The sequence below is a fragment of the Mastigoproctus giganteus genome, chromosome 5 (genome assembly GCF_048544385.1).
Source record: "Mastigoproctus giganteus isolate SK-2022 chromosome 5, ASM4854438v1, whole genome shotgun sequence".
Lineage (NCBI taxonomy): Eukaryota > Metazoa > Arthropoda > Arachnida > Uropygi > Thelyphonidae > Mastigoproctus > Mastigoproctus giganteus.
The window spans coordinates 51,143,086-51,166,817 of NC_143579.1; the positions used below are offsets into that span (position 1 = coordinate 51,143,086).

The following is a 23,732-nucleotide window of genomic DNA, read 5'->3' on the forward strand; positions in this document are numbered from 1 at the left end:
TAGAGTTTATATAAGTAAAGAAATCCTTGCTGTTTTTCTTAGCATCTTTTGCCAAGGATTTCTCGTAATCTGCCTTCGCCTGCCGAACCTCCTTTGTGACCTGATTACAGATTAACTTATATCTTCCATAGGCTTCTGAGTCGCTTGATAATTTATATGCATCCCATGCTTTTTTCTTCTCTGTTACGAGTCTCATTAGTTCATTTGACAACCATTTAGGCCTAAACCTTGAACAATTTCTTAATAGGTATGAAACTTTTAGTAGCTTCCACGATTAATTCCTTGAATGCTTCCCACTTAGAATTTACTGTTGGTAACATCGTCAGTTGATCCCACTGTACAGAATTTAAAAACTGTCGGAGACCACTGTACTCACCTTTATGGAAGCAAAAACCCTTTCCTTTACCCCTGATGGTAATTAAATCTTTAAGTAAATCCCACATCAGTACACTGTGATCACTGCCACCTAGTGGTTCTTTAATCTGCAAATTCCTAATACATGAATGATCACTGCTGATAACCAGATCAAGAGTATTACTTTCTCTGGTTGCCTCTCGAACATGCTGCTGCAGAAAACAATTATGAGGGGAATGAAGGGATCCTCTTACCAAGAGAGGCTTAAGTTCTGCAAATTGCAGTGGCTGGAGACTAGGCACCTGCACGGTGATCTGATTGAGGTATATAAGGCCTTGAATGGATTGAGCACGCTGAATTCTGATGGGATCCTTCCACTTGTTCAGATTACGAACCTAAGGGGGCATAAATTCAATTAAGAAAAGACAGATGTAGAATAGATGTGCGGAAATTTGCCTTTAGCCAGCGGGTGGTTAATGGCTGGAACAAACTTCCATCTGTCGTTGTGGAAGTTGATAGCTTGAATAAATTTAAGGAGGAACTGGACAGGCATTTGGAGGGAATGGTGTGATTTTTTTTTTTTTTTTTTTTTTTTTGGCTGATGCTGCATAAGCTCATACATTTGCTTTCTTGCATCACATGCCACTACTACTACTTCTTGTCTGAAAGTGCTGAATTATTTTGAATTACTCCATATAAAATAAATATTGATTATTCTATATTCCATTATATCATTCCATTTATAATTTCATTATTTTTAATTATTCGATATGAAATGAATTTTATATGGAATAATTCAAAAGTATCTTTAAAACTTTTGTAACTAAAATACACAGAGTGCAAATTTATTAATACATCCCCATCATCCCAGGAATTAACTGCTCTGTCAGAGACAGTATCATATCCATACCAAGCTATGTAAAACAGGTAGCCAAATGCTATGAGATACCACAATGTGCATGCATATGCACACGCAATTCAGCAAGAAAAGGGGACAATACCTTCAACCTTAGTAACTTGTAGCACAGTACAGTCACCACCAGGCATGACAGTATAATAGAAACTGCCAGCCTGACAGAGCATTCACATAGTGTCTAGAGCACTGTTGAGCAGTGTTAAGAAAACTTTTATGGCTGTGAAGCCCTTTTGATTTAGAACTTTACTGGCAGACTGCCAAATTTAAAAAAAAAACAGTCTCAAAAACTTATTTTTAGAATTAGTGCAATAGGTGAGCTTGCACCTTCTTAAGGAGTTCCATGGACTTTGTCCACAGACAACAGTTTGAATATAACTAGTCTAGAGTGTACTAAGAAGAATGATCTGACTGATGACAGGCTTGTGAAAGGTAAGAGAATCATGCAGTCTAACAGAGGAGCCAAAATTGGTCAAATGATAGCACAGTACAACAGTGGTGTGGTAAGCAGTTCATCAAAATGTACAACGAGTCAAACTTTGTCACAGATGCCATATAGCAGCACATGACTTCACCATATTCCACTCTTGAAAGCTAACCAAATGCACATATGAATAGAGGCAAAAGAATACTGACTTAAGACATTTGAGGAGTGAAAAAAAGGTCACCTGGTCCAACAAATCTCAGTTCCAATTGTTTCATGCTGACAGCAAGACCAGGGTAAGGTGATAGCAGCACAAATCAATTGTTCATCATACCGGTCTCAATACAGCAGAACAGTGGTGTGCATGCAATGGTACAGGGAGTGTTTCTGTGATACATATTAGGATCCCTGATATTAAGGAATCAATGCCCAAATACCACAGTCTACTTCAACTCTGTTGCCACCCAGATCCATCCTTTCATGCTTGCATCATCATCAGCCATTTTCAATCCACTGCAGGATGAAGGCCTCTCCAGCAACTTTCCAGTTCCTTCTGTTTTGAGCACTGGCCATCCATTTACTACTCAGAAACTCATGAATTTCATCTATCCATCTCCACCTTTGTCTTCCAGGTTTTCTTCTAGCTCCTCTTGGGTACCATTCTGTTATTTTCTTAGTCCATCTGTCATCATGTCTTCGAGCTATGTGTCCTGCCCAAGACCATTTTAGTTCTTTAGTTTTGATAAGAATGTCCTTTACTTGAGTTTGCTGCCTAATCCATGTGTTTCTCTTCTTATCTAACAGTCTGATTCCCAATATAATTCGTTCCATTCTTCGCTGTGTAGTTCTTAGCTTCTCTTCCATTCTTTTGGTGAGTGCCCAAGTTTCACTTCCATAAGTCATGGTGGGGAGTATACATTGGTTCATTATTTTACGTTTCAGACAAACTGGGATATTGTTCTTCAGTATGTGACTATATTTCCTGAATGCTATCCATCCAAAATTTATTCTTCTCTTGACTTCCAGCCATTTATCATTATTACAGCTAATAACTTGTCCCAGATAAGTATATGACTCCACCTTTTCAATTACTGCTCCTTCAATCATTATTTTCCTTTCCGTGGCATACTTGTTCATCATTACTTTTGTTTTAGCCATATTAATCTTTAGTCCAAAATCCTTACTAACTGTGCATAACTGATTAAGATTTTCCTCTAATTCTTTGGGATCGTGGCTTATGACCACAATGTCATCTGCAAATCGTAAATGGTTTAGGTACTCTCCGTTCACATTGACTCCTTTCTGCGACCAGTCTAATCTTCTGAAAGCTTCCTCAAGGGCAGCAGTAAACAGCTTCGGAGATATTGTGTCTCCTTGTCGAACTCCTTTCTCGATTTTAAATTTGCTACTGTCTTTGTCTAGTCTAATAAAGGATGTAGCACTCTCATATATTTTCTTCAAAATCATAATATATGGAGTATCTATGCCTTGTCTTTCCAGTGCCCGAAACATTGCCTTATGCTGTATGGAGTCAAATGCCTTTTCATAATCCACAAATGCCAGGCATAATGGTATTTTATATTCATTTGCTTTCTCCATTAGCTGTGATATTACGTGAAGGTGATCCATAGTTGAGAATCCTGTCCTAAAGCCAGCTTGCTCTTTCGGTTGATTCTCATCAAGTATTCTTTCTAATCTGTTAGTAATGACCCTTGTGAACAACTTGTAGATATGGGATAACAAGCTAATTGGTCTATAATTTCCAATTTCTGATTTATCTCCTTTCTTATGCAGCAAAACTATGATTGCATTATTCCACTGCTTAGGCATCACACCTTTTCTAATGCACTTTGTGAAGAGCCTTGCCAGTTTTTGTGTTATGTCTCTTCCTCCCAATTTTAACAACTCTACAGTAACTTCATCTTCCCCCGGGGCTTTCCGATTCTTCATTTTCTTCAATGCATGTTCTACCTCATCAGGAAAATTGGAGTTTGGAATTCATGCTTGCAGTTTGTCTAATAATGGTTACTTCTAACAGGATATGACACCATGTCACAACACAAGGCACAGATCCACTGGCTTCCAATCTGAAGTAATGCAGGGTGTGATCAAATTTGAATAAGCAACTTTCCACATAGAATGCTTTCAGGAACTCATGAAGTCTTTCCATAAGGCTGTTCTGGGGAATACAATAGATGCTTCTTGGTAATAGGATGGCCAGTTTTAATAAACTGATCATTCACTTATATGACTTTGCTGCAAAAATTAAAATAAGCTAGCTCCAATTTTCATTAACAAGCAGGAACTTTTCAGTCATTTCAAGTGAGGATGAGTTTCTCCATTTTTGTAAATATGTGCTAAGAAGAGAAAGGAAAAAAAATGTGCCAAAAGAAAATAAGGGGGAAACTCAGTATGTAACAGTTCCCTCACATTTCTGATCTTCCAAAATTGGAGTTTGGAATTAGGACCACAAAATCACCTTAGAAAGCAAGCCATCAATCAGACCATCATGAGTCAGTACAAAGACTGGAAGATAATATTCATTCATTTCATAAATACAGTCATTCACAAATGGAGTATAGTGGCAAGTAACTTTTAGCATTAGCAGAGGCATATGATGCAAGAAAGCAAATTTATATAGCATCAGCAAAAAAAAAAAAAAAAAAAAAAACACCACTTCCCATTTTGCCCATCCATTCGCTCCACCGGTTTGTAGTTCTTCCTTCGGTTTGTAGTTCTTCCTTGAATTTTAGCTATCAACTACCAGAACAGCAGATGGAAGTTTGTTCCAGTAATCAACCACCAGCTGGCTAAAGGCAAATTTCTGCACATCTATTCTACAACTGCCTTTCCTCAATTTGAGTTTATGCCCTCTCAAGCGATTATTCTGGGCAAGAGGAAGAATCCCATCAGCATTGAGCCTGCTCAAACCATTCAAAGCCTTATACACCTCAATCACTTCACAGGTGCCTAGTCTCCAGACGCTACAATTTGCAAAACTTTCTTGGAAAGAGTAACCCTTTGTTCGACTCACCAATCTTGTTGTCCTCTGTATTCACTCTAGCAACTTTACATCCTTACTAAAATGAGGCCTCCAAACCTGTATTCCTATAAATAATTGGCAAGACCCAATGACCTGCCCTGGCAGCCAATCTGCACTGCTCAGAAAACTTCATATCTGACTGCCCAATTACCCCCATATCTTTTTCATTCTCCACTACACTAGTACCAGACAGTTGGTACATATCTCTGGGGCTACTGCTACCCATAGGCAGTACTTTGCATTTGCCAATGTTAAACTTCAGTTGCCACCTCTCAGCCCATTTGCCCAATTCGTTTTTTTTTTTGTTTTTTTTTTTTTAGGAGCATTAGCAACTAAGGCCATATTGCTCTGGGATATGCGGTGGTCATTCCCTGATATTTCTGCATCCTCCATATTTGGTGGTGATGGGCTCGAACCCCAGTCTAATCAAGAAGCGTGTGCTATGCACTGCTGCTCCTTCCCACCTGGCTACGGAGGTGCCGCCCAATTTGTCTAGATCCTGTTGCAGTAACACACATTAACAACCCTGCCAACCTTCGTATCATCTGCAAACTTCAACATTAAGCCTGATATACCTTCATCAATATCACTGATAAATATACAAAACAACAATAGGCTCAACACCGAAACCTGGGGGGGGGGACTCCACAATAACATTAGTCCACGAAGAGCAGTGTCCAATGATTACCATTCTGTCTTCTCCCACTCAACCATCCTTTTATCCATTGTAACAACTTCCCTTAATACCATATACTGCGCCAATTTGTACAGTAGTCTTCATGTGCAACATTATAAAAAGATTTCCAGAAATCCAAGTATATGATATCAGAATTAATTTTTGCATCCATTCCTTTGTGACCACATCATAGTATCTAATCAAATTAGTCAGACAAGACTTTCCCGTAACAAACCCGTGCTGTGTCTGAATTATTACTACAGCCTTGTCTAGATGATCCTGCAATGCATCTTTAACCAGTGACTCCATTATTTTCACTGGAAAAGAAGTTAAAACTAACTGGTCTATAATTACTCATGTCACCTTTTGATTCTCCTTTGTGAATTGGGGATACATTTGTGCATCTTCAGTCCATGGGGACTTCCCCTGAGTCCAAGGATGTTCTCATAATTATGGCTAAGGATTTGCTTACTTCCTTTGCCCTCCTTTAATATAACTGGATAGTTCCCTTCCATCGCGGGTGCCTTTCTCATTTTTAACTTCAATAATTTCTCCTCACTTTGCTCCCAGTTATTGCAAAATCATTAAGCACCCTATTGCAGTTTGATAAACTTCTGGTATCCCCTCCCCTAAAGAATTCCTTAGGTGTGAATGCAGATGCAAAATACCTATTCAATTTGTCAGCAACCTGAGCAAGATCATCAACAGTTAACCTCTTGGCATCAAGTTGCCCAATGTGATTCAGTCCCTTATTTCTACTGTTAATATAAGCAGAGTTCTTTATTGCTTTACTTTGCTTTCTTTGTCAACCTCCTCATAATCTGCCTTAACTTGCCTTACCTCCTTTGCAATTTGATTGCAGACTAGCTTATATCGACAATAGGCTTCTATCTAACCTGATAATTTCTATGCATTCCATGCATTTTTCTTCTCTGCCACGAGTCCCATTAGTTCATCTGACTTCCATTTAGGCCTAAATTTTGAACAGTATTTCTTAGTTGGTATGAAAAGCTAGTAGGCTTCCATGATTAGATGATTGAATGCTTCCCATTTAGAATTTGCAATTGATATAATCACCTGTCAGTCCCACTGTAGTCACCTATACAAAAACCCTTCCCTTTACCACCAAAGCTAATTACATCTTTAAGTAAATCCCACATCAGTACACTGTGATCACTGCCACCTGGTGGTTCTTTTATCTGCAAATTCTTATTGCATGAATAATCACTGCTGATAATCAAGAGTATTACTCCTCTTTGCCTCTTGAACATCTTGCTGTAGAAAACAATCATCCAATAAATCCACACAAGTGACGAACCCACAAGTTCTAGTCTATATCTCAGAAGTTAAAATCCCCCAATATGAGACATTCTGATTTTACTGGCCCGCACTATTTCTCTGTATAGTTTGTTGCATTCATCAGTCATTAGACCTATAACACACTGCTACCCTAATTTTTGCTTTCCCAGTGCTTATGTCCCACCAAACTGACTCAACATTCCATTGCCCACCAATGTCAACTGGATGCACTGCCGCCTTAGATTTTTGTGTTTCTTAACTAAGAGTTTAATACCTCTTCCCATCCTATCCTATTTATCCTTTCTATACACAATGAACTCCCCAAATTCTAATTCTGCATTCCTTATATCTCCGATATCCCAACAATATCCACCTTTGATGTCTTGACCAGCATTCCAAATTCATTTACTATACTCCTATCATTGGTGTACGTGCAAATATACACACACCTGTTCTTACTCTTAGTTACCCTAACACAGCCCATGTATTTACTCGTTTTATGATGACTCCCAGCAATTCTTGAAATCTCCAGCGACTTGGTTTCCAGGCTGCTACTCATTCCAATAGAAGCAGTGTAAAAATCACTTCCACCTTTGCCTGCAGCTATTACTCTATTAGTTTGCAAATCCCATCAAGCTACAAGCTAGTAGTTTTCTGATCAACCTAACACTGCCTCGATAGCATCAGATATTCTTGCACCTTTTCTATTTAAGTGTATCCCATCCCTGTAGAAGCAGTCTCCCCTGTTAACAAGCACAGACCAGGCTGAGAAAAATTCTACCCCATGAGCTTACACAATCTCTCTGGGGCCAAACTGATTGACAAGGCTCTCATCATATACACCCTCCTATAGTGTCTGGGCAGAATTGCACACACTTTCAATTTTAACCCAACTGACAACTTTTTTTCAACACTGACCTGTACTTGTTAAGTCTGCAGATCTCCTATTCTTAATGTCATTAGTGTCAACGGGTACAACAATATCACCTTTTGTGCCCTTAAAAGATGATATCTGTTCTGCAACATCAACTTTTGCCCCTGGCAGACATACCCTGGTTCCTTCTGCCTTGAAGATTGCCACTGTTTTGGCTGTTGCACAAGAGTGAACCCAGGCATTGAGTTCGGTAGCTGAGAGCTTGATGGGTCCATCTACCATACTCCTCAACCTCCCATAGATCCATCAGAACACTGAGTTGGCTCCTAATTTCTTTGCACACTCTGCACCTAACACACACACACACACACACACACACACACACACACACACACACACACACACACACACCTTGGCTAGATCATCGTCTTGTTTCAGAAAGATCCACATACATTTCATAAGTTGCACATTTTTTTAGAATGTGATGTGTTGGAGAATTGCCCCCCTTTGGTTCTCCCCCGAGCCACAGCACTCCCAGTACTTTGTACCCATCACATTGCTGCTCTAAGGTATGATTTAAATTTAAATGCAATTCAATTGATTGACAATGAAAATTAATAAGGTTAATAAATTTAATTGATCAATTGACAACATTACACTAAGCTAACAGATTCTTAAATGCATTGATACATATTACGCTATAAAGTTTTATGTTTACCTTACACTTTTTTATGTAGCCAGTTTATGTACACAATACTGTAAAACTGAACTCAGCCAACATGGACAATTAACATCCCACCCAACCTAAGACTGACTCCACCGCGATATTAGTTAAATTATCTTCTAATTATAAATTAACCACCTACAAATCATTAGCAATAGAATGGTTCAAACACAACAGTTTTTAATTCTTAAGACTAAACTACCTGCAACCTTTTCATTAATATGGAACCTAACCAATATAAAACTCTCAATGCACATGCCCAAATTGCACCATGGAAACTAAAACTTATATATTCACAAGACTCCTTCCTTTTATCATTCACTAACTAACTGATGACATTTTTATGAAAGTTCACTGTTCATACTCTTGGTTCTACAGTTTGCTTTTAAACATGGGGCAATTCTTCATATGAACATTAGAGAAAGGTGCAATTTCTTCTTTTAAATTTCATTTTAATAAGTTCTGAACGCTTACATTCTTTCTAATTTAATTTCATCTTAGCCATACAAAAGCAGTAAGGAGGTAAGTTCTGATATATTTCAATTTTTTATGTTATTAAATGTAACTATTTTCCCATAAAAATAAACAGCAGCAACTTACTTTTCTTCCATTTCTGCCATATCATTATCATATTTCAATTTTAAATTCATGTGTTCTTGTGATTTTCTCTGTATTTCAAAGTTTAAGGAATCACCAGATGCCTGAAATAACAGTGATGAAAATATTTGATATAATAGTTTATATAGGGTGTTTCAATTAAAAGGCACTAGGATCTATCTTAGGTTTAGGCTATTTGTCATATGGTCCTTTTGCCGTATTTAAACTGAAATTTTTTAGTTTGTTGTCAATATTAGACTGCTTAGATTTTACAGTTTCTAAATTAACATTTTACCTAATCAACTGCTTTTTTCTCAACAAGAAAGTAGTCTTTTTTTGGTTTAGTTTAAAAATATCATTGCTGTACTTCTTGAAACAAATGTAAACCAATTTGTTTTATGAAAAAACAAACAATGGTTATATTTGATGTCTGCCCTTCAACACATGAATTTTGCAGCTTGTATTGCATCTCCACACGCTTCAACCATAGTGTTATTAATATTATTATTTTCCTTCTTCAAACAAAATTGTTTATGCTCTTTTCAGAAGTACACCAATAATATTATCAGACTAAACTAAGGACAGGAAGAACTTTCGCACTGAGAAAAAAGGAGTTGATAAGGCAAAATTTTAATTTAGAAACTGGAAAATTAGACAGTAATACTAGAAACAATTTTAACATTGAATTCAAAAATTTTAGACTAAATATGACAAAACAGGTCCAAACAAACTGCCTAAACCTTAAAATAAACAAGGTTGGCCCTGGTGCCTTTTAATTGCACACCCTGTATATTTGCAACTGCAGTTACGATATAATTTTACACAGAAATTTTATAAACGGATAACAGAAAAACAATTTAATATAAAAATTTCATACTTAATCATAGTACAAACTGCATTTTATTTTTTTAAATCTGTATTAAATAAGTACTAAAGTGCCAGTAAGTACAACAGAGTGCAGATTATCAGGTGCTCCTTAATTATGGAATGGAAAAACTGTGCATGACAAATTGACAAACTCAGAATGAATCAATGCATAACTGAAAGGAATAAACAAAAGACTATACAAAATCTTAATGATTTTCCTTCATTTAGTTCAATTGCAACACAATTTGCAAATTAAAAAAAAAATCAGAACATCATCACAAGTCCATCTGACCAACATCTGCAATGCAATCGCCTACCATACATTTTGTTGCTAACCACTTTAGAGGAAAAAGTTAAGGTGTCCTAAAATGGCAGCCTCTGTAGTCGAGTGGTCAAGAGCAGCAGTGCAGTAGCACATGCTCAGAGTAGACAGGGTCCAAGCCCCTGATTGCTAAAATACAGTCAATCTGTTAACATACACTGGACTAGCATGGCAGATTATGGTCCATTTTCCCTCAACGTGAATAATTGAGGAGGCTTCCATCCAGCAGTGGATTGATAATGGTTGCAGTTTACCTTTGTACATCATTTGGCCACCAAAATACACAAATAAAAAGCATATAAACTTTGAAATGACTATACTAGCATCTGAATGAGAGTGAATGTTTTATTTTGTGAATTAAAAAGAAGCTCAGAAATCATTAGTAGATTTAAAGAAAGAGGCAAGTAAAATAGCAAGCAATTGTGGTGTGAAAGTGAAGGTGTGCAATCTAGTCAATTGTGTACTAAATGTAGACAGTGGTAAACTGTCTACATGATAAACTGACTTTTTTTCTTTTTTTTTTTTATGTAAACCCCAAACACGAGAGGTATTAGAACGTACAGTACTTAGTACCGTGCTTCGGTTGGAGGTTGAGAAGACAAAAGAAGATATTTGTTGACATTGGACTTGAACTTCTGTAGACTATAATTTTCAGGAAATACGTATGAAGGAAAGTTGTTCAGGAAAAAGGCAGTTGAATGAATAAAAGAGGAAGGTGAAAAGTTGGTTCTGTGAGTTTGAAGTTGGACAGTAAATGGATGTTGGCTGGTGGCAGCACGTGTTCGGACTGTTTTAAAAGAGCGAGCAGGAATTATAGAAGGCAATTCAGAAGAACAGTGCCCATGGAAGTACCTGTAGAAAAGGCATGCAGCAGAAACAGTACGTCTATGACACAGCGAGTGAAGAGACTCAGAGATGAATCATTAATTAACCTAAATGCCCTCTTCTGAAATGAATCAAGAAGCCTGAGAGAGGTTTTGGGGGCACCACACCAGATGTGGGAACAATATTCCATGGCAGGGCGGATTTGTGATTAATACAGAGTGAACAGCTGTTTGGAAGAAAAGTAATGCGGAGAGCGAAAGAGAAAACCAAGTTTTTTAGATGCAGAGGAAGCAATATTTGTAATGTGCTTGTGCCAAGAGAGATTAGAAGTCAGGGTAATCACCAAAAGAGATATATTTTGCCTAGAAATCAGAGTGTCACTAAAGATAAGCATAGGAGCAGAAGAATCCTTTTTGAAAGATACAAGACAAGACTGAGTTTTAGAAGGATGGAAATCAACTAAGTTGTCTTTGCCCCACTGTAGAATTACCTGAAGATCGGCATTTAAGGAATTGGTAGAGCAGATTTTCGAGAAGTTGAAGCTGATTGAACAGGGCAAGGTTTCTCAAAATGGAAAGTGGAATGCAATGTGCTATCATCGGCAAAGCTATGGATAGGATTTCCAGTCAATGGAAGATGGTCATTAATATACAAGAGGAAAAGAGTGGGGGAAAGAACTGAACGTTGGGGGACACCGGCATTAGTGGAGAAGTTAGAAGACAGAGAGCCATATATCATCACCCTCAGTCAGCGATCAAAGAGAAAACTGGATAACCAATTACTAAAAACAGCTGGCAAACCATAAGATGGAAGCTTGTTTAGAAGACGTTTGTGCTAAACACGATCGAAAGCCTTTGAGATGTCAAGAGCAACTACTTGTGTTTCACAGAAACTTTCCATTGAATTAGTCCAAAAATGGGTAACATAAGCCAGAATATCACCATTGGATCGACACTGACGGAATCCATACTGGTGATCGTTGATCAGATGGAACGTTTCTAGGTAGTTTAAGAGTTGGCGGTTAATTGATTTCTCCATTACTTTAGAAAGAGTAGAAGTAATTGCAATGGGACGATAATTGGATGGGAGTGATTTTTCGCCCTTTTTAGGAACTGGCTGGATATGAGCTAATTTCCAAGCAGAAGGAAAAACACCTTTGGAATAAGAAAGTGAAAAAAAGGCAGCAAAGAATAGGAGTAAGTTCAGGAGCACAGGTTTTGAGAACAAGTGGAGAAATACCATCAGCACCTGAAGCTTTCTTAGCATCAAGATTCGTCAAAATCGTTCTGACATTCTTTTGACGGAAGACCACAGGAGGCATTTAATGGAGCGTGTTGGGAATGGTGGGAGGTGTTTTACCAAGATCATTAATATATGAGTTGGAAGAAAAATGGGATGCTAGCAGGTCAGCTTTATCCTTGGCTGAAGTGACAACATAACCATCTGGTATGGACAGAGGAAGGAGCAGAGATGGGCAAAAGTTGCAGCCAATAGCTTTGGCGAGGGACCAGAATGCTCAGCTACTGTTAGGGCAAGAAGCAAGTTTTCTACTCTTAGCCTGTTCAAACTCTAGTTTGGACTGATGAATAACTGCTTTACAATTGTTGTGAGGTTTGGTGTAGGCAGAAAATGAAACTGAAGAATTAGAGATCAGCCAATTATGATATGCAACATTCTTCTCTTGAACAGCCTTAGCACATTAATTGGAAAACCAAGGTTTAGATAAAGGACGAGATTTTAAAGTGGAATGTGGGATAAAGGATTCCATTCCTGCAAGAATAATTTCACTGATACGATCTGAGCAAACGTTGATATCAGACGTTTTGAAAGAGTAATCCGACCAAGGAAAAGAAGAAAAGAAATCTCGCAGCTCATCCCATTTTGCATTCTTGTAATGCCAAACAACACGAACTTGGGAATAGCCATGAAATAAAGGCTCCATTGGAGAAGAGACAATCACCAAGTTGTGATCTGAAGTGCCTAAAGGACCTCTCACTTCGACCGTGTACTTAGAAGGGTTGTTTGTGAGAACAAGATCAAGGCTGTATGATTAGGATTGTCTGGTATTCTTGTAGGTAAATGAACTATCTGTGCAAGGTCATTATTAATTGCAAAAGCCTCATCATCTCGACCAGCTGGGTCGGTGTGACTAGAAAATGGAATCCAGCTGGAGTTGTGAACATTAAAATCACCAAGGAAAATTACCTCACTGTTAGGGAAGTTGGACTGGAGAGAGTCAAGTTGCAAAGAGAGGAAGTCAAAAAGCTCCAAGTGATTAGTGGAGTTGGGAGAATGGTAGAGACAACAGATGAATTTTATACAATGAGGTAGAGAGATTTTAAGCCAGAGAAGATCAAAGAGAGTAGATTCCAAATTGCCAAGTCTCTGACAGGGAATATCAGAACGGACATACGCACAAGTACCACCTTTGAGGCGAAAGGAATCATACAGCGAATAATTTGGGCATCTGAGATCAGTAGTAGTTGAATCAACCAATAACTGAGATCCTGTCAGAAAAAGTACATGGGGTTTGGCAGACTGCAAGTGGAAATGGACATCGTTAAGATTAGAATTGAGACCACGTATATTTGTGAAATGAATTAGGAAGTGCTTGGGAGGTTTAGATCTTTTCGCAGATAAGCTTGCTCTATTAGTTTGACAATTCATAGTGTATTCAATAGTAAGAAAAAGTGGGTGGGACATGCTGTATGAAGTAATGAAATTTTTGGATATGGTGTACACATGGTAAGAATATACCCAGATCCTTCACATAACGTGGCCTCGACAATGCTCCCAGCATACACACTACTCGGAATCCCTCCAGTCACTATCTGGAAGAGTAGAGGTAGCAAAATTATACACTAGCTGATCCGGAAGTCTCCTAGAGAGTTACCAATAGGTTCGGTCCAGTGTACTAACTAGCAGCCGGCCTGCGAACACCGTTTTAGAGCTGTACCCTCAAAATGTAAGGAATATTTGATCTCGCCACAATGTTCATCATAACCTCAAAAGCCATCAATCATACTGCATGATGGAAGAGATAGGGAAGGGTTGACCGGAACTTAGCTCTAGAGACTAGACATGGGTTCCACCACTTCAAGCCTCCAATAAGCAAAGTGGTGGTATTGCAATGGTTGATGAGAGTCATCTATCACCTAGTACTGCCTGGTAACATAGAGGGGCGACATTCCTCCATGTGGTGTGGGCGCCACACCTCTACTGTTATCACCCAAATAAGAACGGAAGATGTGCCAATTTCTGGAATGATGTGCATGCAGAATCCTTCCACCCACCCAAAAAAATAAATAAAAAAATAAATAAATTAAATAATACAGTAAACCCCCGCTATTCGCGGTATCTGTATTCATGGTTTTGCGATCGCCGATTTAATATAAAATGAAACCTAAAAAAATGTGAATTTTAAAGCGCCATGAATATTTTCCGCCATAAAAAAACATGGGCGTGGCTAAAATTATCTTTCCCGGTCAAAACAGCACTCAGTGGGAGGAGAGGGGTGACAAAATCGTGAGCGTGGATGTTTCTCGCTAATCCTTGTTCAGTATGTGTTATGCGCTTGTCATGGAAGGTCTCGTCGTTTGCTTTTAATTTATATGCTTATAAATTGAATAAATTTATCAATTTATAAATTGATATGCTTAAAAAATGATAAATCTACCGTTTTGCAGGGTAAAACAGACTTTTTCGAGTGTGTTAACGGAAGAAAGTGACTTTATTGTGGACAAGTTCTTTCTAACCCCTACAAAAATATGGCTACAAATAACAAGAGAAATGTGAAAATATCAAAGGTGATGACATTAGCGAATAAAATTGAGTTATTAGATAATTTCTAATGGTGAAAGTGTCTCCTCAGTGGCAAAACATTATAAAATCAATGAGTCAACGGTACGATCAATCAAGAAATCGGAATAAAAAATCCACCGTAGTGTCCGTGAAAACACGCTAATTGCTTCAAAAATTTACTCTGTAACTCGTGATGTTAAATTAGAAAAAACGGAAAAGCTTTAAATATGTGGAACTCAAAAGAAAACCCGAACTCAAAATAAAATTCCGTTAAGTTCATTCATTATTCGTAAAAAGGCAAAACTCCTTTATCAACGCTTTAGTGAAACTGGTGATAGCACTGGTGGGAAAAAGTTTTTTAGCTAGCAAAGGCGCTGGTTTGAAAGATTTGTTTGAAATTTCTAATAAATATTTAATATTAAATTGTTTCTTATTTTCATTTCAATGTCATATGCTTGCATTTCACTATGTACATAGTGATATTATAAAGGTAGATATAATACATACATAGACAAAATTTTAGACTAGTTTTTCTTATATATTTCATATTTTGGAACGGAATCACTTTATTACTATGGAAGCCATAACTCAGTATTCGCGTTTTCGGTATTTGCGACATTTCTCAGGAACGTAACCCCCGTGAATAGCGGGGGGTTTACTGTAATAAGGGAGGGGAGGGGGGCTAGAAGAACATTTTGAGGCATCAATTGGATAAAAAAACAATTCAGTTTAAGAAATAGAATATGAGAGTTGCAAACAGAAGGATGAAAATTAAGTTCCATGTTGCAGTTTATTCATTTAAAAAAAAATTGAAGAAAAATATCTGATGAAAAAACAGACCTACAAGACAGTACAATGAATGGATGATCCTACCAATGTTACGCATCATATGCAGATGTCAAATTCATCTGTTGTCTCTACTGTTCTCCAAACTCCACTAAACACTTGGAGCTATTTGACTTCCTCCCTTTGCAACTTGACTTTCTCCAGTCCAACTTTCCTAACAGTGAGGTAATTTTCCTTGGTGATTTTAATGTTCACAACTCCAGCTGGCTTCCGTTTTCTAGTCACGCTGACCCAGCTGGTTGAGATGCTGAGGCTTTTGTAATTACTAATGACCTTGAAAAGATTGTTCATTTACCTACAAGAATACCAGATAATCCTAACCATACAGTCAAAACGCTCGAACGTTTTCTCACAAACAACCCTTTTAAGTACATGGTCGAAGTGAGTGGTCCTTTAGGCACCTCAGATCACAACTTGGTGATTGCCTCTTCTCCAATGGAGCCTTTATCTCATGGCTATTCCCAAGTTCGTGTTGTTTGGCATTACAAGAATGCAAAATGTGATGAGCTGCGAGATTTCTTTTCTTCTTTTCCTTGGTCGGATTACTCTTTCAAAACGTCTGATATCAACGTTTGCTCAGATCGTATCAGTGAAATTATTCTTGTAGGAATGGAATCCTTTATTCCACACTCCACTTTAAAATCTCGTCCTTTATCTAAACTTTAGTTTTCCAATAAAGGTGCTAAGGCTGTTCAAGAGAAGAACATTGCATATCGTAATTAGCTTGTTTCCAATTCTTCAGTTTCATTTTCTGCATACACCAAACCTCGCAACAATTGTAAAGCAGTTATTAATCAGTCCAAAATGATCGTGGTAAAACACCTCCCACTATCCCCAACACATTCCATTCAATGCCTCGTGTAGTCTTTGTTGTTGTTGTTTGGTTTTTAGGAGCATTAGCAACTAAGGCCATATTGCTCCAGGATATGCGGTAGTCATTCTCTGACCTTTCCACATCCTCCGCATTTCGTGGTGACGGGCTCGAACCCCGGTCTAATCAAGAAGCATGTGCTATGCACTGCTGCTCCTTCCCACCTGGCTATGAAGGCGCCTTCATGTGGTCTTCCATCAAAATAATGTCAGAAGGAATTTGACGAATCTTGATGCTAAGAAAGCTCCGGGTCCTAATGGTATTTCTCCACTTGTTCTTAAAACCTGTGCTCCTGAACTTACTCCTATTCTTTGCCGCCTTTTTTCACTTTCTTATTCCAAAAGTGTTTATCCTTCTGCTTGGAAATTTGCTCATATCCAGCCAGTTCCTAAAAAGAGTGAGAAATCCCTCCCAACTAATTATCATTCCATTGCAATTACTTCAACTCTTTCTCAAGTAATGGAGAAATCAATTAACTGCCAACTCTTAAACTACCTAGAAACCTTCCGTCTGATCAACTATCGCCAATATGGATTCCGTCAGTGTCGATCCACTGGCGATATTCTGGCTTATGTTACCCATTTAGGGACAAATTCAATGGAAATGTTTGGAGAAACACAAACAGTTGCTCTTGACATCTCAAAGGCTTTCGATCATGTTTGGCATAAAGGTCTTTTAAACAAGCTTCCATCTTATGGTGGTGCCTCCGTAGCCAGGTGGGAAGGAGCAGCAGTGCATAGCACACGCTTCTTGATTAGACCGGGGTTCGAGCCCGTCGCCACCAAATATGAAGGATGCGGAAAGGTCAGGGAATGACCACCGCATATCCCGGAGCAATATGGCCTTAGTTGCTAATGCTCCTAAAAAAAAAACCAAACAACAACAACAACAACCATCTTATGGTTTGGCAACTATTTTTTGTAATTGGTTATCCAGTTTTCTCTCTGATCGCTCACTGAGGGTGATGGTAGACGGCTCTCTATCTTCTAACTTCTCCACTAATGCTAGTATCCCCCAAGGTTCAGTTCTTCCCCCACTCTTTTCTTCTTGTATATTAATGACCTTCTTCCATTGACCGGATATCCTATCCATAGTTTTGACTATGATAGCACATTGCATTTCAATTTCCATTTTGAGAAACCTTGCCCTGCTCAATCAGCTTCAACTTCTCGATTATTCCACTACCAATTCCTTAAATGCCGGTCTCCAGGTAATTCTCCAGTGGGGCAAAGACAATTTAGTTGATTTCAATCCTTCTAAAACTCACTCTTGTCTTATATCTCGCAAAAAGGATTCTTCTGCTCCTATGCTTATCTTTGGTGACATTCCGATTTCTAGGCAAAATGGTATTTCTCTTTTGGGGACTACCCTGACTTCTAATCTCTCTTGGCACAAGCACATTACAAATACTGCTTCCTCTGCATCTAAAAAACTTGCTTTTCTCTTTCACTCTCGGCATTACTTTTCTTCCAAACAGCTGTTCACTCTGTACAAATCGCAAATCCGCTGTACCATGGAATAATGTTCCCACATCTGGTGTGGTGCCTCCAAAACCTCTCTCAGGCTTCTAGATTCTCAGAAGAGGGCAGTTAGGTTAATTAATGACTCATCTCTAACAGAATCTCTCCACTCGCTGTCTCATACATGTACTGTTTCTGCTGCATGCCGTTTCTGCAGATACTTCCGTGGGCACTGTTTTTCTGAATTGGCTTCTAAAATAATTAACGCTCTCTCTTTCAAAACAGTCCAAACACGTGCCACCTCCACAGCCAACATCCATTTACTGTCCAACTTCAAACTCACAGAACCAACTTTTCATCTTCCTCGTTTATTCATTCAACTGCTGTTTTCTGGAACAACCATCCTTCGTACGTATTTCCTTAAAATTACAGTCTACAGAAGTTCAAGTCTAATGTCAACAAATATCTTCTTTCATCTTCTCAACCTTCAACCCAAGCACGGTACCAAGTACTATAGGGTCTAACACCTCTCTTGTGTTTGGGGTTTTCATAAGAAAAATAAAAATAAATTAAAAAAAATATAGAATTTTATAGTGAAGAGTCATGCATGTTTCGGTAGAACAATGTCTCGTGTCATGAATTGTAATAATAGATAATGACCTGGTTTGTAGAGAACAACATGCTACCACTGGAACAACCGGCTTGGAGCTCCAATTTTAATCCACTATTGAGTGTCTCGGAGGATGACCATTTCTGAACATCACTGAATCTGACCATGGAAGTTGACTTAAAGTGTGTTAAAAGGCTTATTGCATAAGGAATGGTGAAATATTTCTATGACACTTGCCAAAAAGGGACGCAAAGCCTGCTTCACACATTATCTGCTGTACTGGAGGCCAAAAGATGGTCCACAATGTATTAAAATTGCATTATTTCATCTGATATCCAATACTTTTAGCGTGTGTGTACGCACACAAGGTGATTCAGGAGGAATAGTAAATATTTTGGGAAGTTATAGTATTGATTATTCTGAATAAAAAAGTTCATATAAACAAGTGTCCAATTCTCAATGGATACGGAGATACATCTGTTTGAAACTGGCACGCACAACTCCCTGAATCAGGTGTGACCAAGAAGCAGTTATAACCTGATGCCGCACATCTTCACATGCCGATATAGTGTTTGTCTACAGTTTTTGTGGTGGAAGTGCTACTGATGCTTGTACAGAATACCGGATTCAAGAACGTTTACTAGTGTTTACACCGAACTGCGTGAGACTGGTACAGTTACCAGTACTTATATTTCTTCCGAACGTGCAAATGAACAAAATGTGGATGAAATAAAGTCAGTAGAATATAGTATTAGCACACAATGCCTACTATTAGCACACAAAGAATTTCTACGCGTGTCGGTGTTCCACAGACAAGAGTATGGCAAACATTAAGTGAACACAGATTGTATCCATTTCACATACAACGGGTGCAACATCTTCAACCAGGAGACAACACCCAGCAATTGGAATTTTGTCAGTGGGCAAATACTAATTGCCGATTAATTCCATTAATACTGTTCAGCAATGAAGCTACTTTCACCCATGACGGTATCAACAACACATGTAACTCTCGTAGGCGGTCAGACGAAAATCCATATGGTATGGGCTTGGCACACCCAGGATCCTGAGCTCGATATCATCATTCTTCTCTTTCTTAGTGATTCCCTTCTACTTTTGACTCTCTCTCTCTCTCTCTCTCTCTCTCTCGGGGATTTTTTTTTTTTGGCTGGTGCAGCATAAGCCTCAGACTTCCTTGCTAATAGCTAATAATAACAATAATAAAATCAGTTGATCGGGCTTCTTGTATTACAAAATCATCTTACAGGGCCTATTTACCTAGAATTTCTGCAAAATACACTTCCATTACTATTGGACGATGTTCCCTTGGCTACAAGGATTAGAATGTATTTTCAGCATGACGAAGCTCCTGCACATTATACCCTTCTGGTGATACAATATCTAAATCGAACTTTCCCTGAACAATGGATCGGCCGCAGTGGTCCTGTTTATTAGCCACCAAGGTCTCCAGACGTCACTCCGTTAGATTTTTGTTTGTGGGGATGGACGAAAAGCGCATTATACAAAGAAAAGGTAAATACAAGAGATGAATTGCTCGCTCAAATATTGGATACTGTTGCCCTCATAAAGGAATGCCAAGTTGACCTCAGAAGAACAACACGTCATATTGCCACAGAAGTTGCAAAGTGCAATGACGTTGGCAGTGAAATTTTCGAACATTTATTGTGAACTGTAAAAAATTTATCAATTATTTGCGTTTTGCATCATTCAAAAAGTCAAGTCATTTATCATTCTTTAATACCTCTCATAATGGCTTTGTGAACACCAGTTTCAAACAGCTATATCTCTGTATGACACATGTTTATATGAATACATTTATATGGACTTTTTTTACTCAGAACAATCGATACTATAACCTACGAGAGAGGGCGCTGACTCTCTTTAGAAAATACAGCTGCGATTTACAGGCTCTGAAAAAAAACGATAAGTGTTTGCTTTTTATTTACAAAACTGTTATTTTATATTGTACTTAATACGTAGTCTTATAGTTCTAATTATGCTGGTTATTTTTATTTTAATTTATATAAACAGTTTTTGTAGATATACGTAATACTTTATAAAACCGTTAGTCCGTTCGAATCTTGCAGGCATTGTTTTTTGTATATAGTGATAGGGAATTTAAATTTTTAATTGAGGTAGCTAGGTAGCTCTAACGTATAATTATAGAAACAGGAATACGCTTCACTGTTTCTATTAGATAGCGTAGTATTGACATTTAATTAAATTTAATTTATTGATCTTATTAATTTAAAATATCATGCCCCAAACTAGAGCAGCAAAGCAACGGGCACAAAGTGGCAGGAGTGCTGTGACTCGGGGAGAACTGAGGGGGGCGATTCTCCAACGCATCACAGCTAAAAAAATGTGCAACCTGTGAAATGTTTGCCGAACTGTCTGGAACGGAACACGATATTGCCATGGGGGATGTCTTTGTGTGTGCGCGATGTAAGGAAATCAGGCGACAACTCAGCGTTGTTATGGGGCCTATATGAGAGTTTGAAGGACAGGGTGGATGCCCTCGAAAGATCTAAATTGAGGGGCCCATCAGGCTCTCAGCTGCCCACATCAACGCCAGAGCTTGCACTTGGTCATCACGCAACACAGCGGCAACCCCCAAGGCAGATTGCGCTGGTCCCAAAGGAACTAGTAGTTGTTGGTGACTCTATTGTCAGGGAAACGGGGAACATCCTTTGTAAAAAGGATAGGTGGAACAGGACCAGGGTATGTCTGCCAGGGGCAAAGGTTGATGACGTAGAGCAGATATCATCTTTTAGGGGCACAAAAGGTGATATATAGTTGTACACGTTGGCACTAATGATATTAAGAGTAGGAGACCGGCAGAATTACTTAACAAGTACAGGTCACTGATGAAAAAAAGCCGTGAATTAGGGTTGAAGTTGAAAGTGTCTGCAATTCTGCCCAGACACGATAGGAGGGAGTATATGATGAGAGCCTTGTCGATCAATTCGGCCCTGGAAAGATTGTGCAAGGCTCAAGGGATAGAATTTTTTTCAGCCTGGACTGTACTTGTTAACAGGAGAGACTGCTTCTACAGGGATGTGATACACTTAAATAGAAAGGGTGCAAGAATATTTGCTGATGCTATCAAGGCAGTGTTAGGTGGGTCGGAAAACTGATAGCTTGGGGGGATACAAGGACTAATAGTTTAACAGTAGCCGTAGGCAGAGGTGAAGGTGATTCTTGCACAACTTCTATTAGAATAAGTAGCGACCTGGAGCGAGGGGTGTTGGGGGTTTCGGGGACAGATGGCAGTCATCATGAAACAGGGGGGTATATGGGATGTGTAAGAGTAATTAAGAATAAGAATAGGTGCATGTATACTTGCATGTATACCAATGCTAGAAGTATAGTAAATAAATTTGATGAATTTGAAGTGTTGGTCAAGACATCAAAGGCGGATATTGTTGGGATAGCAGAGACGTGGTGTCACACAGATATAAGGAATGCCGAACTGGAATTTGGGGAGTACAATGTGTACAGAAAGGATAGACAGGATAGGAAGGGAGGAGGTGTTATGCTGTTAATAAAGAAAAACATAAAATCAAAAGAAGTGCATCCAGTTGATATAGATGAACAGTGCACTGTTGAGCCAGTTTGGTGTGACATAAGCACTGCGAAAGCAAAAATAAGAGTAGGAGTGTATTATAGGCCTAATGACTTGAATGAGTACAATGAACAATTGTACAGAGAAATAGAGTGGGCTAGTAAATCGGAATGTCTTATAATGGGGGATTTTAACTTCCCAGATGTCTGGAACTTGTGGGTTGGGCACTCACACACTAGTCAGATTTTTGTGGATTTATTGGATGATTGTTTTCTGCAGCAGCATGTTCAAGAGGCAACCAGAGAAAATAATACTCTTGATCTGGTTATCAGTAGTGATCATTCATGTATTAGGAATTTGCAGATAAAAGAACCACTAGGTGGCAGTGATCACAGTGTACTGACGTGGGATTTACTTAAAGATTTAATTACCATCAGGGGTAAAGGAAAGGGTTTTTCCTTCCGTAAAAGCAAGTACAGTGGTCTCAGACAGTTTTTAAATTCTGTACAGTGGGATCAACTGACGATGTTACCAACAGTAAATTCAAAGTGGGAAACATTCAAGGAATTAATCGTGGAAGCTACTAAAAGGTTCATACCTATTAGGAAATATTGTTCAAGATTTAGGTCTAAATGCTTGTCAAATGAACTAATGAGACTCGTAACAAAGGAAAAAAAATGCATGGGATGCATATAAATTATCAAGCGACTCAGAAGCCTAGGGCAGATATAAGTTAATCTGTAATCAGGTCACAAAGGAGGTTCGGCAGGCGAAGGCAGATTACGAGAAGTCCTTGGCAAAAGATGCTAAGAAAAACAGCAAGGATTTCTTTACTTATATAAACTCTAAAAGGAAGGGGATGAATCTGATTGGTCCACTTGACATCGATGGTTCGACTGTTGATGATCCTGCTCAGATAGCAAACAAACTGAATGAGTATTTTGCATCTACATTCACACGTGAGGAATTATTAAGGTTTGAAAATGGCAGAAGGTTATCAAATTGTAGCAAGATACTTAATGATTTTGTAATAACTGAGAGCAAAGTGGAAGAGAAATTGAAATTAAACGTAAGAAAAGCACCTGGGGTGGATGGGATCTATCCAGTTATATTAAAGGAGGCGGCAAAGCAACTAAGCAAACCCTTAGCCATAATTATGAGAGCATCCTTGGACTCAGGGAGGTTCCCACGGACTGGAGATGTGCAAATGTATCCCCAATTCACAAAGGGGGATTGAAGGGTGACACGAGTAAATACAGACCAGTTAGTTTAACTTCTGTTCCGGGTAAAATAATGGAGTCACTGGTTAAAGATGCATTGCAGGATCATCTAGACAAGACTGCAGCAATAATTCAGACACAGCATGGGTTTGTTAAGGGGAAGTCTTGTCTGACAAATTTGATAAGATATTATGATGTGGTTACAAAGGAACTGGCTGCGAAAAATAATTTTGATATCATATATTTGGATTTCAGGAAAGCTTTTGACACTGTTGCGCATGGAAGACTATTGTAGAAATTGGAGCAGAATGGTATTAAGGGTAAGTTGCTACAATGGATAAAAGGATGGATAAGTGCTAGAAGACAGAGGGTGGTAATCAATGGGTGCTGCTCTTCTTGGACTAATGTTATTAGTGGAGT

The 23,732-nt window shown here is 38.5% G+C and overlaps 1 protein-coding gene across 1 annotated transcript in view; it reads right to left on the bottom strand.

Moving 5' to 3' along the window:
• Nucleotides 1-23,732, bottom strand: part of LOC150085386 (rootletin-like) — a 239,314-nt gene that overhangs the window by 75,183 nt on the left and 140,399 nt on the right. The window contains exon 9 of the mRNA XM_090374550.1: nucleotides 8,908-9,008. Coding sequence (XP_090230676.1) covers nucleotides 8,908-9,008 — 101 coding nt within the window. The remainder of the gene's footprint in view (nucleotides 1-8,907; nucleotides 9,009-23,732) is intronic.